General features: G+C 35.4%; 1 protein-coding gene across 5 annotated transcripts in view; it reads left to right on the forward strand.

Annotated features, from left to right (window-relative positions):
• The window catches only part of PALLD (palladin, cytoskeletal associated protein), a 207,728-nt gene that overhangs the window by 70,367 nt on the left and 123,487 nt on the right, over window positions 1–13,874 (forward strand). For all 5 annotated transcript variants that reach the window (XM_075751846.1, XM_075751839.1, XM_075751840.1 and 2 more), the window contains 6 exons: window positions 4,032–4,210; window positions 6,499–6,565; window positions 7,121–7,226; window positions 8,169–8,243; window positions 10,621–10,762; window positions 11,071–11,094. In XM_075751846.1, coding sequence (XP_075607961.1) covers window positions 4,032–4,210; window positions 6,499–6,565; window positions 7,121–7,226; window positions 8,169–8,243; window positions 10,621–10,762; window positions 11,071–11,094 — 593 coding nt within the window. The remainder of the gene's footprint in view (window positions 1–4,031; window positions 4,211–6,498; window positions 6,566–7,120; window positions 7,227–8,168; window positions 8,244–10,620; window positions 10,763–11,070; window positions 11,095–13,874) is intronic.

A 13,874-nucleotide genomic window follows, 5' to 3' on the forward strand; every position in this document is an offset into this window, starting at 1 on the left:
TTGAAATCTGGCAAGATACTTGACTAATAAAATGAATTCCAGTTATGTAAAATGTATGTTCCTTTTATTTGACTTTTTTGCCAGCCTTTATCTAACATCATTGCAGTAGTTTCTGTTCTCTTTCAAGGGGACGGTTCTCTACAAATTTGCATGAACACTAGCATGGCCTGCAGGAATGCACCTAGGATGCAAGCTTGAGTTCTTATTCTGTGGAGTGATATGTACACACGTATGCAAAAACCTTTTGTTGGTGTCTCTGCCTGATTTGTTTCTATCTGCACACTTTAATCAATATTGAGAACCTGTAACAAAGAGATAGGGAAATGAGTAGATCATTTTTGTACTGTTGGTATCCAGAACCTGTGAAATAGATGTATTTTAAAACCAATGTTCTCTATACAGGGAATTCTTTTTTGCAAAGCATCTGCAGTGCATTCGTTCTTCTGTGCTACTTCCAGTGTCTTTTGGTTTTGGTTTGATTTGGGGTTTTTTGGCTCTCCAGAAGCATTATTGCCTTCTCACAGCTAGATAGTGATCTTCTTATCCCCAAGAGGATCAGTAGGCTGGAATAGACTGGACATGAGTTAATGCTGCACTAGTTAGCATAAAGCTGGAAATTTCTTGTAAGACTTGCATTGTGGCTGTCTTTCTGTGTTTAGCCATGAGTCCTTCTGGTTTTTTTGGCTCAGTCTCCCTTTGATAGTGATTTGTTGCTTGCTTTGGTGATCCCTCTGCAGAAAGAGAGAATGCTTCAAAGATTTGTCTTTGAATCTTTTTCAATTCTTAGGAGCAGAAAATCCTCTTGCCATGGCTGTTCCAAGTGTAATGGCAGTAAGGCTAATGGGGCTTGTAGATATGTTTTATGCTGCATAGTAGCCCATACTATATAAAAGATGGAAAACTGAAATTCAGTCTGTTTGGGGAAGAAAATACTTCATTTAATTAGCTGGCCCTTTTTTTTCTTCTTCACAAACTCTCTTGAACTGAACTGGCAATTACCAAGTTATTGCAGGGTATTCAATTGGGTATTTTCTCGTTCACTTGGTTTTGGAGATTACATCAAAATTGTGATGTTAATTAATCCTCTTCTTCTATAAACATGTAGATAGATGAGAAAAAAAAATTAGAAAAAGAAAGAGAATATAACTCAGTCTGTTCCAGTATTTATTTCCAATAACTCTGCTGTTGCCCATTGTGAAGGTGAATTCTTTCCACAATAAACAGTCCAGTCCAACACCAGGCCTGTTTTCCATTCATCAAACAGCACCCTAATGATGGCTGAGGTAATTTTATATTGAATTGCTTACTTATGTGTTTTTCTCTGTGGCAGACAGTGTCTGATGTAGCAGGTCAGGACTCGTTTTCAGTGGTATGTCACTGACGTGATGCGATGAGTCTGTCCCAACCAGTGTTGAGGAATAGCTCCCACTGCTTGAGTCTGTCTATATGCATGAATCAAGGGGCAGTATAGAACTTGTCCTCCTAAGAAAACAGTTTGCTTATTAAACATCATCTGACAAAAAAAATATATATATATATAAATTGATTTATTTTTTTTATTTTAGGTTCATATGCTTATCACAGTTTCTTAAACATTTTGTGAGCATGGAATTTGGGAGACAGTAGAAAGCCATACGATTTGCATGAAACTAAAATTGGGCTCTATCTGAGAAAATAATTAGGCTTGGAGGAGAGGTTTTCCTTTGCAGGATGTTTCTGGAAAGGAAAGAAAAATAGAACTAATGATTAAGTAGAGCCTCATATTACAGCCTCTTGTCTGTGATTGTCTAGAAATTGAATTAACCTCTCTCTTGTGCATATCATTTGAAATGTAACTTAGGAAAGGCTGCACAGAGGTTAAGACTCTGAAGGTATAATAAGTAGAAATAGTAGCAGAGGTCCTCACACTGGGAGAAGGGAGGACTTGTGACAACAGAGGAAAGGAGGGGAAGAGAAATGTTAATTTTAGCAGTCAAGCTGACAGAATAGATTTGTCTTCAAGCCCAATAGTTGTAAAAAGTAGGCCAAAGGGGTTTACTTTTTAAACAAATGGAAATTTGTTAGTTCCTTCCAAAAATGATACTTTGTGTGTGCACTGTCTGGGCACAACAGAAGACAGAAAAGGAACTTGTTAGTCTTTTAATAACAGAAGACAATTACATATGGTTTTAATGCCACTATCAACATTTTTTTGCCTTCAGGAATAAAAGATCTATTGTTCATGAACACAGAGGGCTTGCCGACAGTTCTGGGTGTTATTAAAGGGAATCGTCTTCTGTGTAAATCTGTTAGGTTTCTTAACTCTGCATTCAGAAATTAGAATGAAATTTCAAGTTTTCCAATCTAATATTGTCAGAAGAAAGTTTTGTAACATATTTTTTATTTCTGTTAATTACATGTAGTTTCCTATTAAAAAAGAAAAAAACCCACAATAAAAGTGAGGCAGTTCATTTCTAAAGACTCCTCGCTAATTGTTATGATATGGTATCTGTCATCCTATAGTGTTGCATGCTTTTCCTAAATAATAGGTAGAGGGGTTTTGTAACTCCTTGGGCTTACTTTGTTTTTTGGGGGGGCAGAGGAAAGTTATCTGATTGGGGGCGGGGGGGCAGAATTTAATTCTGAAGTATTACTGGAATGTAACTGCAAAAATTCTCTCAAACATGTACAAACTAAAGGAAAAAAAATTTTTTTTTTGGTGGCAGATTTTAAGTCTTTAAATATCTTTATTAAATTACGATCTTCTTTCAATTTGAATTGACTCTCCATGAATTTCTGTGGTTATTTTTATTTATTTAAATAAGGTAGTAATAAATAGGAAATTAAAAGTGTATGAGGTGAAAAGAATGATCTCTTTCGAAGCTTGTTATTAAGAATTAGTCATTTTTTCTTTATCCTCACCACAGCAAGATTTGAATATGGGATGTTGGGGGAAGAAGAGAGAAAGGAGGGCAGAGAGAAGACATGGAAAAGCACAGATTAGGATTATGGGATGAGAGGAAGGGAAGGAAGAATGGTAAAGATCAGAGTGAGTTTGTAGGAGTGGAGCGGGAACAAGCTCAGAAAGACTTGGCAAAATTTGCTTTCAAGATGTAGTGAAGATTTGAGAAGGGAAGGAAGGCTGTTCCCAAATGATTTTCCTTTAGTGACTTGCTAATCTACCACCCCTTGCAAAAATGCATAGCACCCCCGTAAAGAAAAATTATCCCCTTCTCACACTTGCTGGGCTGCTAGACATATGGATAAATCAGGGAGTAGCCTATGAGAATAGGATTAGCTGATATGAGGGAATCAAACAGAAAACAGATGGAAGCTGGTACGTTCATGACAGCAATAAAGACTGAGACTGTAGACTAGTTCTTCAGGCAGCCTGCACTGGAAAACACTTGACTGACACAAAATAGGCCATGCTTTTGCCTCATAATAAGTCATCCCAGATAAGTGTCTGTTTTGCCTGTACCTAAACCCAGCCCTTTTGTTGGGGCATACCTTTTTGGTAGTGGAACATGTATTATATACATATATAACAATCCAAGGCTAGAAAACCAGTTTATGATCCTGATCTGAGGCAGGAGTTAAACCTATTTAAAGTTTAGCAATATGGAACCTGTACCATGGGATTAGATTAGGTTGACTCAGCATGATAGACAAAAATCAAACATTCTCTGTGGAGAATTGGAAGAAGGGAGTAGCAAGTTAAATTGAAATGGATTAGACTGTGGTCAAAGCAAACCAGTACCTAAAATATGCAGAAAGCATTAATTCTACCAAAACAGGACAGGGAATAGTTTTAAATTGTAGGTGTGTGCAATTTTCTTAGTGTTCAGAAATGTCTTGCTACCTTTTAAACAAAATTTATTCCAGCAAGTTATTTCTTTGTGAATGCCATTAAACACTTCAAAGCACCATGTACTGATTTCAGTAGCAATTTAGATTTTTGCAGCAGAGTCTAATGTCTTGTGTGCGATGAGCCTGAACCAATCTTTTATGTTCTTTTTTTCTTTGTCTTTCTAAATGTGTGTGGGCTGCAGATGGTTCTGTGAAGGAAAAGAACTCCAGAGTTCCCCTGACATTCAGATCCGTTCTGGAAGTGGAGGACTTCATTCACTAATTATAGCAGAAGCCTTTGAAGACGATACTGGACGCTATACTTGCCTGGCTTCAAATTCCATTGGTTCAGATAGTACGTCAGCTGAAATATTCATTGAGGGTAAGAGTTGAAATAGTAAGATACTTGACACATACAGGAAGATAACCAAGCTGAAGTTTACTTTTGGTTTTGTATGTTAAGATTGCTTTGGTGGTATTTTTATGGTGTTCCTCTGCTTCCCTTTAATGCAACACATTTTGAAAATCACATCATATTAATTCAGGTATTTCAAGGAATGTGCCAAAAATCAGAAGGTAGATTGCCATTTATTTAGGGTACAAGTAAGATAAATAATGGAAAAGGAGGAACAAGCAGAGCTTTTGGCATATGGTTAGCTTTTCCATAGTACCCTCTGTAAATCAAAGATTTGACTGGTGATACCAATAATTATTTTCATGATAGCAGTAATCCCTGTCTCAGTTCTGAACTTCCTCCCAGTGCAATTAAATGTGGCTGCCCCAAATGAGTCTTGTTCCAGTCATGGGTAAATGTATTATAATTCTTCATATTTGGTACACTGACTTTATGCAGGTTAAAAGTCGGTCATACTGGTTTTGTCCAGAGTTAATTGCTAGTAATTGTCAAAATATTTCTTGACTTCAAAATTAGACATAATTCAAATATTATTTTCTGTGAGGAAAGGTAATGACTTGACCATGAGTAAAATTATTAAATTAATTTTTTAGTGGAGGACTGTATTTTAGCCATGATTATATTAATTGAATGCTCGTTTTTATTTTAATTCATCTTTCAAACATTTTGGTAATATGTATTATTTGCCAGTTTTGTGACTTATTAATTTAAATGGTTAATTGCAAGCCTAAAACAAATTAATGTAACAAATACTCATAACAAATCTGAATAATACCATACCAAAATGATTAAATAACTTTTGATTAACAAAGCAATAAACTTCTCACTATAAATTAATGAAGTCATGACAGATATGCATTTATAGCATTTCTTTCGTTAGTTTTTTTTATTCTCAGACCTTTATTATCCCACAATGGGATATAATACCAAAATCCCCAAGACTTTTCTGAATCTTCTAAGACTTTTCTTTACAGAAGTAAGCATGATTTCATATACTCAGATATAGTACAAATATACAATGCTCTGTGCAGTTATAATGACAGAATCAACACTAAAAAAGAAGCAGCTAGAGATACAGTGAATAAAACAATTCCTTTTTTGAGATCTGGCAAAGTCTTACTATATGGAAGTACTATCTTGAAGTTTTACGACATGTAACTTTGAAAGAGAGAGAATTGTACCAGTCATTAGGCTCCTCCCCTATGATCTTTAAGGAAACCAGATTGTCACCCAAGCATTGCGTTGTACGTTAATGGTCTTAATAGCACTGATGCCTCGTACTTTGTTCTGTGCAGCAGGCCTGGCCACACAAGACCTGATTATCCTTTGCTCATAAGAAATACTTTCATGTAGACTCACTTTGCACACTTGACGTTGCTTCTTTCTTCTTACCTTTTCTGTGCTACTTGTTGCTTTGATTTTTGCAGTCTAAACTTTGTAAATAAATAGGATACCTGGGTGCCTCAGTCCAAGCTTTGTTTCATCGGAATTGGCCTATGCTATGCATATTGATAATGAATTGCTTATGTTTTGTATTACAAATACAGCTATGCATACGTATGCACAAATCCTTTGAGGAATAATATGTACTGCATTAATGTCTAGAATAAATGTTGTGCGAAGTACCAGTTGTTAGGAAAAATTGAGACAAAGAGAATAAATGCTTTCATATTTTTTTCTTTAAGTGAGTTCAGGGTATTGCCAAACACATAGATTATACCAAGACTTCCACTGTCAAGAAATATCAGCACGTAAATGTTACACATAGGCTAATGTAAATAGTCTGAACTGTGGAGATCGTGGGTAGCAAGTTTAGTCTGAAAATGTCTTGCTATACTGAGTTGCTCTTACTTAAGGTTGAAGATTTGTAATCTGTGTATAAGCTATATGTTTACTTAAGCTTTAAGTTTTAACTTTCAAGTAAAAAAATTATACGTTTCCAGTAAAGTAGTAGTAGTCATCAGCGTTTTGGGTTTGGTTTTTTTTTGGCCATATTTGCTTCAATATGAGGGAAGACAGCTAAGAATCTAGGGAAAGCAGTTTGCAATTAAATTGCCATGGTTATTATTTCTGTAACTGTTTAAAGTACGTAGTTACAATCTTCTGTCGGATAAGAAAAATTACAGTAGTTTATTACAGAGAATTCTCAACTCTTGAAGTGAAATGCAAAAGTAGCACAGTTTTTCCTTTGGATTTTAAACATTAAATAAATCAGTAAAGGGATATGAGATTATTGAAAATACTTTCTTTTCCAGGTGCCAGTTCCACAGATTCAGAGAGTGAAAGTTTAATTTTCAAATCAAAATCTGGAGCTATGCCACAGTAAGTGTGCAAAGTAGAACAATGCTGTGCAAATGTTCTTAACAAGGGGCACTGGAAAATCTTGAGCAGTTTTAGATCTGAATAAGCATCTGGGATATATTGTTGTGTGTCCTGTCCTCTCTCCTTTTCTCATGTGATATAAATGTGTAGTATTATAACTGTAGATTGTATTAATGTGCTTGTTCTGTCAGAGAAGTCTGGCCCTACCCTGACAACTCTTTAGTGGATATCAACTTTTCATATTCAGGAGTAACTTTAAGTTAACCAAGTCTTCATTTGTAATCACCCAGCCCTGTGCGTCTAAAAAAACATGCAGAGGCCTAAAGAAACAAAATACATTTTAGTCTTAAATCTTAAATCAGTACTTTTTGCTAAGCGTGACAGTATAAATTAGCCAAAGATTGTGTTCTACTGAATCTTCCTCCAATGTTGATCTTTTCAGTTGATAATGACATATTTAAAGGTGTAGAAACTGCAAGGTGACTTGTCGGTTACAAACTAACATATTCTGATTTCAGATCTTATAAAGTGCGTGGTGTTTTCTCTTTTTTTCAGGGCCCAAAAGAAAACCACTTCTGTTTCCTTGACAATAGGATCTTCTACACCGAAATCTGGAGTCACTACAGCTGTAATTCAACCTATCTCTGTGCCCAGTCAGCAGGTATTTTTAGACACCAATTTTTAAATTAGTAAAAATATTTTAAATTTGATTTCAAAATTTGTAAGTCCTGAAAAACTCTGTCATTTTGAGGAATTATATTATTGCTCTATAAACTTATATTAAGAATGATGATTTTTAAAAATTAAGTATATATCTAGTGAATGGGGCATAAAAGTAAATATACATATGGATTCTTACACAGTGTGTATCAACACAGCATGTGAGCAGCTGACAGATCTGGTGATGATGAAAATTACAGAGTATATCACTTGATAGTGACTTGTTCCAATTCCAAAAGAATGTAATACAAATGAATGCCTACAATATTTTCTTTGCAAAAGTTTTAAAATTTTATTGAATTAAATAGTGGTGTCATTTCTCTGGGCCTTTTAGAGAAAATTAAGTTTTACTGTCTATAAATTAATGTAGAAAATCAGTGTTCATTAGTTCATACTAAGTTTTTTTCATCACTGTGGATGACTTAAGAGTTTGCATATAAATAAAATAAAAAATCTCTGTAAGACTGTACATGGTAAATTCTTTTCCCTTCCTTTGGCTAACCTTGATAAGCTTTTTAATTACCTGGATTTATTTATTACTACATCAGTCAAGGGATGTAATAACAGGAGAGTCAAAAATGCTTCAGTGCAAAGGACTTACTTGAATGATATTAACAGGAGTCAAACTCTCAAAATACTTCAAGGCAAAGACAGTTGGATCCAAAATTCTCATGGGAAGTGTGGAAGCCTTTAAAGCTTGCATTTTGAGTTCAGAAATATAACAGATGTGAAACAGTGATGTCACTCAAGAAGTGTGCTAGAATGAGAACACCATAGTAAGACTGTGCATTTGCGAGTTTGCATTATTGCATAGGTATATGCAGGTCATATTATTGAAGCCAATGTTCTTTTCATTTTATAGCATTGTTGCATTGCTTTGCAGGTTCAAAGCCCTACTTCATACCTGCACCGTGTGGATGGACCCAAGCCTACCTATTCTGCACCCATTTTTACAAAGGTATGTTTTTTATATCATACTCCTATAGTCCAGAAGGAAATATCAAAATGATATATCCTAATGCAGGAATGTTTGATCGTGTTAAAACTTCCACATTTTACATTATCATTTTCAGTATTAATGACTTTCTAAGAAAATACTTTTCCACTGCAACAATGAAGTTCTTATGCCTTCTACTCTATTAAAATCATTGGTGGAGTTACATGAATATTTTGTATGTGTTTTGTCTTATGCCAATAACTGTCCTACATTGAGAAATCTTTGTAAAATAAAACAAGGTAGGCACCGATTACACGTCATAGTCATGATAAAGCCTCATTCACAATAATTTATCTACTGAGGAGAACAAATAACACAGGCTTTTTTACTTTGTTTTAGAAAAAAAATCCATGTAGATGTGTTAGTTTAAAAAGCAGTTCAGATATTCTTCATTGGGATGCCTTGTAAAATGTAAAGCATGGACTTGCTAGAAGGGAAACTTTTATTCAGTAATTCTTAATTATTTAAGTCAGTATTTATCTTCACATTCATCCCCAATCAAACTTTAGAACTAGGAATTAGGTTACAGCAAAAAGGACAGCATATTTCCCTAATCTCTAAAATATAACTTCAATTGAAAATATGATTTTCATTTTGCCTTCAAACCATCATTTCCATAGCAGTAACTGTTATTTAATCACCATTTGTTGAAGTCAAAATGACGAAAAGAAGGTATTTCTGGTTATTACTTCAGAAAAACAGTTGACTAAAACTGGAAGAGCAAGTAGTTTTGCCTAGAAATAAGTAAAAGTAAGCCCTGTTCTTCACAGCTGTCTAGCTTGGCTCCATCATATCCCTTTCTCATGTCAGGAAAGCTCTAATTCTATCCCTCATAATTCTGCACTGATACTGTATGTATCACAGGAGAGTGAAGAGTGGAGGTGCAAGAGATTAGAGAATGTGGTTACTGCAAGGTAAGGAGGCAGGCAACTTACTTCTAAGAGCGGGAAATAGGAGAAATCCAGCCCTCATTCAGAAACTACCAAAGCAATCAAAACTCCACTGTTCCTTCCCAGTCCTCATATCTCTTGTCCCTGAAATCCAAAATTAACTGGCTTAAGCCAGTTGGGACATACCAAACCAAAGCAACTTTAATTACAGAAGAAATGATCCAGATATGAACAACAAAAAATATACTTATCCAGCTTCCTGAAGTAAATTTCTTTGTATACAAACTTCAGGGAACAACCCAAAGATTTTTAGGTTTCCATGTAACAAAATTCTTCTTTTTTACAAGGAGTCACATGGAAAAAACAAGCGGTAATGGGTACAAGTTACTCCTGGGGAGATTCCGATTGAACACAAGAGGAAAAGTTTTCCCAATGAGGGAATAATCTCCCCAGGGAAGTGGTGGATTCCCCAACACTGGACACTTTTAAGATTCAGCTGGACGAGGTGCTGGGCCATCTTGTCTAGACAATGCTTGTGTCTAGGCGGAACTTTTGCCAAGAAAGGTTAGACCAGATGATCCTTGAGATCCCTTCCAACCTGGTATTCTATGATTCTATGAATTCTTATGTATTTGATTAACTGGAGATCTGTGAATGGTAACTAGGAATAACTGATCTTAGACCTAACTTCAAGTGCTTTGCTGCATCAAGGCCTAAAACTTTATTAATAAACTAGACAGGGAATGAGGCAGCCAATACAGTAAAAAAAGACTCTTTAATTTATAATCTTCAGATGCATAACAAAGGCAGAAATAGAAGCTGTCTCCTGTCAATTCTCTTAAAGTACTGTGCTTCTGTCTCACTGTAGTTCTTCATCAAAGGTTTAGATTCTTCCTGATTTTTTTCAGATGTATATAAGAATTTATTACACCCATAATACTGTCTGAGAAGCTATCCATACACAAGCTAATATATCGTAATCATATTTGTGTCATCTAATTTTGCCTGGTTGGTTATAAATGGTTCAGAGGAAAAGCAACTGCACATTTTAGAGGCTGAGCTGAAAGCAGCACAGCTACTCTCTCAGGACCAAGTCAATTGATGTGTAGTTAGTTGCAGAATTTTTGTTTCACTGTGTGGAAGGATGAAAAATGAAAGGTCAGACTACAACTATCTGCTTGTGATCATCTGAAGAATTATATACTTCTATACCTTTTTCACCTTTGGTCATATTAAGAAAGTATTTGAAAATAACATATGCAGTCATTTTTATCTATATAGTTGATATATTAAATTCATTCGGAGTGAAAATACCGTTCACAGAAAACATCTATTGCAAAAATGTAATGACATAATAAGATAAAATTGAAATACAAAGGGAAGAAAAGACTATTTTTAAGAATGTAAAATGGTCCCAGTTCATTTGAATTGTGATTGTTGTATTTCAGGAGCTACAAAACTCCACAGCATCTGAAGGACAAGTCGTGGTATTGGAATGCAGGGTCAGAGGACCTCCTCCAATTCATGTTAAGTGGTTTCGACAGGGCATTGAAATTCAAGATTCTCCAGACTTCAGAATTCTCCAAAAAAGTAAGGCCATAATCTGAAGTGGCTACTTTTGATACAGAGTGAGGAAAGGTAATGAAATTAGTCTGTCAGGATTGAGTTTTGGATAGAGTCCTTTCTTCCTCGCATTTCGGTGATTATCATGGTTGGAAGTAATCATTGAACTGCTGCTACCAACAAACAATTTAAGTCTTTATTTTGTAATGTGTCTGCACAAATTCTGTACTTGTCTACAGTATTTCAGTATAATATTTAGTGTACAGTTGTTTATTTATGTAATCTCTAATACCATTTTTCTTGTTTGTTTCCCCTCCTTCTGATGTGATATGCAGAGCCACGATCTGCAACTGAACCTGGTAAGAATCATATGAAAACATAATCTCTTGATTCACTAGCTCTTTGAGTTTGAACTGAAGCCATAAATAGAAAAGTGTTTCTGCTGTGCACTGGTAATATGAAACCCCCTTAAAGACAATGTTTCTTTATCACACCTTCCATACTCTACACTGTCCTTTACATCAATTCCTTTATTAGTTAAACAGTAAATTCCATTTAGACCAGCAAGGAGAGTCTCACAGCTTAAACTTTGAAGCAAACTTCATTCTCAGAAAATGAGCAATTTGCATGCCACTGAGGAAAAAGAACAAATCCCACAAAATTCCATTTCCCAAATTATACTAAGAGTTTCATAACACACAACCACTAAATGCTAGTTTTGCCAATCTGACTTGACAGATGTGAAGTGTCTTAAATGCAAGTAAAAGCTGATCTTCAAAAACAAGGGCACATTGAATTTTTCTTCCCTCTTTGCAAGATAAAAGTCTTAGATTTCAGCAAGCAAAAAATGTTCTTCCAACTAAAGGTTTTCTCATCATTATATGCTGTGGTAGTTCTTGAGTAGTAAGTGGACGCTAAAAGACTGAGAATGTTTGTTCTATTCTGTAATGTTTCTAAGTCAAACAACATGTGGAAGAGAAGACAGTGATATGGTCTGAGCCTTGCTTTAAGAGGGTGGCTGGTTGTGCTTGAATATGCTTGAATTTGGAGTAGAAAGAAAAAACGGAAAAGTGTTCTTTCTAAGGCCTGGGTATTGCCACAGAGCATCGCGGAACAGAAGGACCTTAGCAGTGGGGGGATGTTTTAAACTTTGAGGGGTCACACTGGCAGTCTTTGACTGTAGGCAGAACAGACTTAGCGGCTGAGTAATGTTTGTAAAGCAGCAGTGTGGCTGTGAGGATATGGACTAGGAAAAAGCAGTGAAAGGTTAATCCTAGGAGAAAGGCAGCTTTCTCTTAGCTTTCATGGAAAGGAGAGCAGATGAAGAGAGAAACAGCTTCTGCTTTTCTCTGTCAGTTATTCACTAATTTTCTTGCTGCTTCACAAAATTGTTATATAGCTGTATTACTTCACAACCATTATACATATGCATATATGTCATATACATATAACAGTTAATATTATTAATTGTGATGTGCAGCATCATCACCTCTAGTAACAGCTGATACCCTGAATACAGGTGACTGAATGATTTGATTTATGGAGGCTTGAAACGTAAGCCATATGAAGGAAAGAAGAGTGCTGGAAAACCAAATTGGCCTCTAATGAGGAACTAAAACATGTCTGAGTGCTAACAATGGACTATTGGTGGTTTTATAAACATAAGCCAAACTTTAAGGTTTAAAAACTGTAAGTTACAGTAGAAAACAATTTGAGGAGAGTTTCAATATCATATCAAGCCTTTGGATATGAAAAGAAATAAAGGAGAATAGATTTGTGTTGAAATATGTTCAATTCTGTGTTTTTCTTGGAATATTCTCCTGTAATATATATTACAAAATAAGTCTCCCAACTTAGCTGTTTTCTTTATATCTTTTAAAAAAAAAATAGTCAGATCAGTGGGTTGACTTTTTTCCCCTTCCCAGAGAAACTTATTTTCTGACAAGCAGTAACATCTTTTCTTTATTTAATCTGCCAACTCTATGAGAATAGTACCTAGTATACTCACTGTTACTAGTACTGTCACTAGTACCTAGTGCTCACTGTTACTAGGAGCTTCTTTTCTACAGAATCTCTCGAACTGCATTCACTCTCTCATTGAACGTGCTAGAAAGTATCTGAAAGGACTGAAACTTTATGCAAAAGTTTCTATGAAGTCTAAATTTACTAGCATTACTTAGGGTTTTTCTTTTCAATATCTAATTTGCAACTGTTCTGTCAAAACTCACAATTGTGTGTAATGTTTGCTTATTTTTGGTAATCTTTTTTTATACCTTCACCCTCTTTAGGCAACATAATGCGTATAATGCTAGATGAACCAAATATTTTAGAGTAGGAATGCAGTGTTATCTAGCAGAGAAGAGAAGCACGTGTTTGCTTGAGACAAAAGGCTCAAATTCCACTGTGTGAATAGTTGAGTACAGAGGAAATCATGTATTATGCCTCTGGCTAGAAGATTTTTTTCATGGATGACTAAGTAATTTTTAGTATTGTTAGTTGCATGGTTCGTATAGCCTATCTGAAAGATATTATTGTGGAATAAGTAAGAATATTCATGATAGTTCATAAAGCTAACAATCCACTTTTATAACTACTACCAGAAATGGGAAATAGAAGGTGGGATTCAGAATCAAAAGATCATTGCTTTGCCAGCCCTCTCACATACCTGTACCATCATGTTGATGGTGCTGAATGCTCTCCTTCCCGTGTCTGGTTAGCTTGCAGAGCCTGGGAGAAGGTACCTAAAACCTTCTAAAGAGTACTCAGGAATGGATCCTTACATGAAAGGTGCTTTTCTTGAGTTTTCACAGGCACAGAAAAGTTATTTAATAACTTTTAAATAAATAAAACGTATCTTATACAACTCTCAAGGTAGGTGGCAAGGCAGGAGTGGGAAGGCATCTCAAAATACTATTTGGTATCTGTATTTTTGCAGTTTAATAGACATAACAGTAGTGAATGCCTGACAGCAGGTGGTTGGTTTTTTCATGCTTGTAATTCCGTTGTAATATATATTTATAAGCACCTTCCTGCTATGCAAAACCTATGAAAGAGTTTCAGTTTGGTATTTTGTTCTCCCTGGATTCATTGACCCAAGTACTATCCCTGTAAAATTTGTGCGTCTATCAGTTGCTACTAA

This window comes from Balearica regulorum, chromosome 4 (assembly GCF_011004875.1).
Source record: "Balearica regulorum gibbericeps isolate bBalReg1 chromosome 4, bBalReg1.pri, whole genome shotgun sequence".
In the NCBI taxonomy this organism is placed as follows: Eukaryota; Metazoa; Chordata; class Aves; order Gruiformes; family Gruidae; genus Balearica; species Balearica regulorum.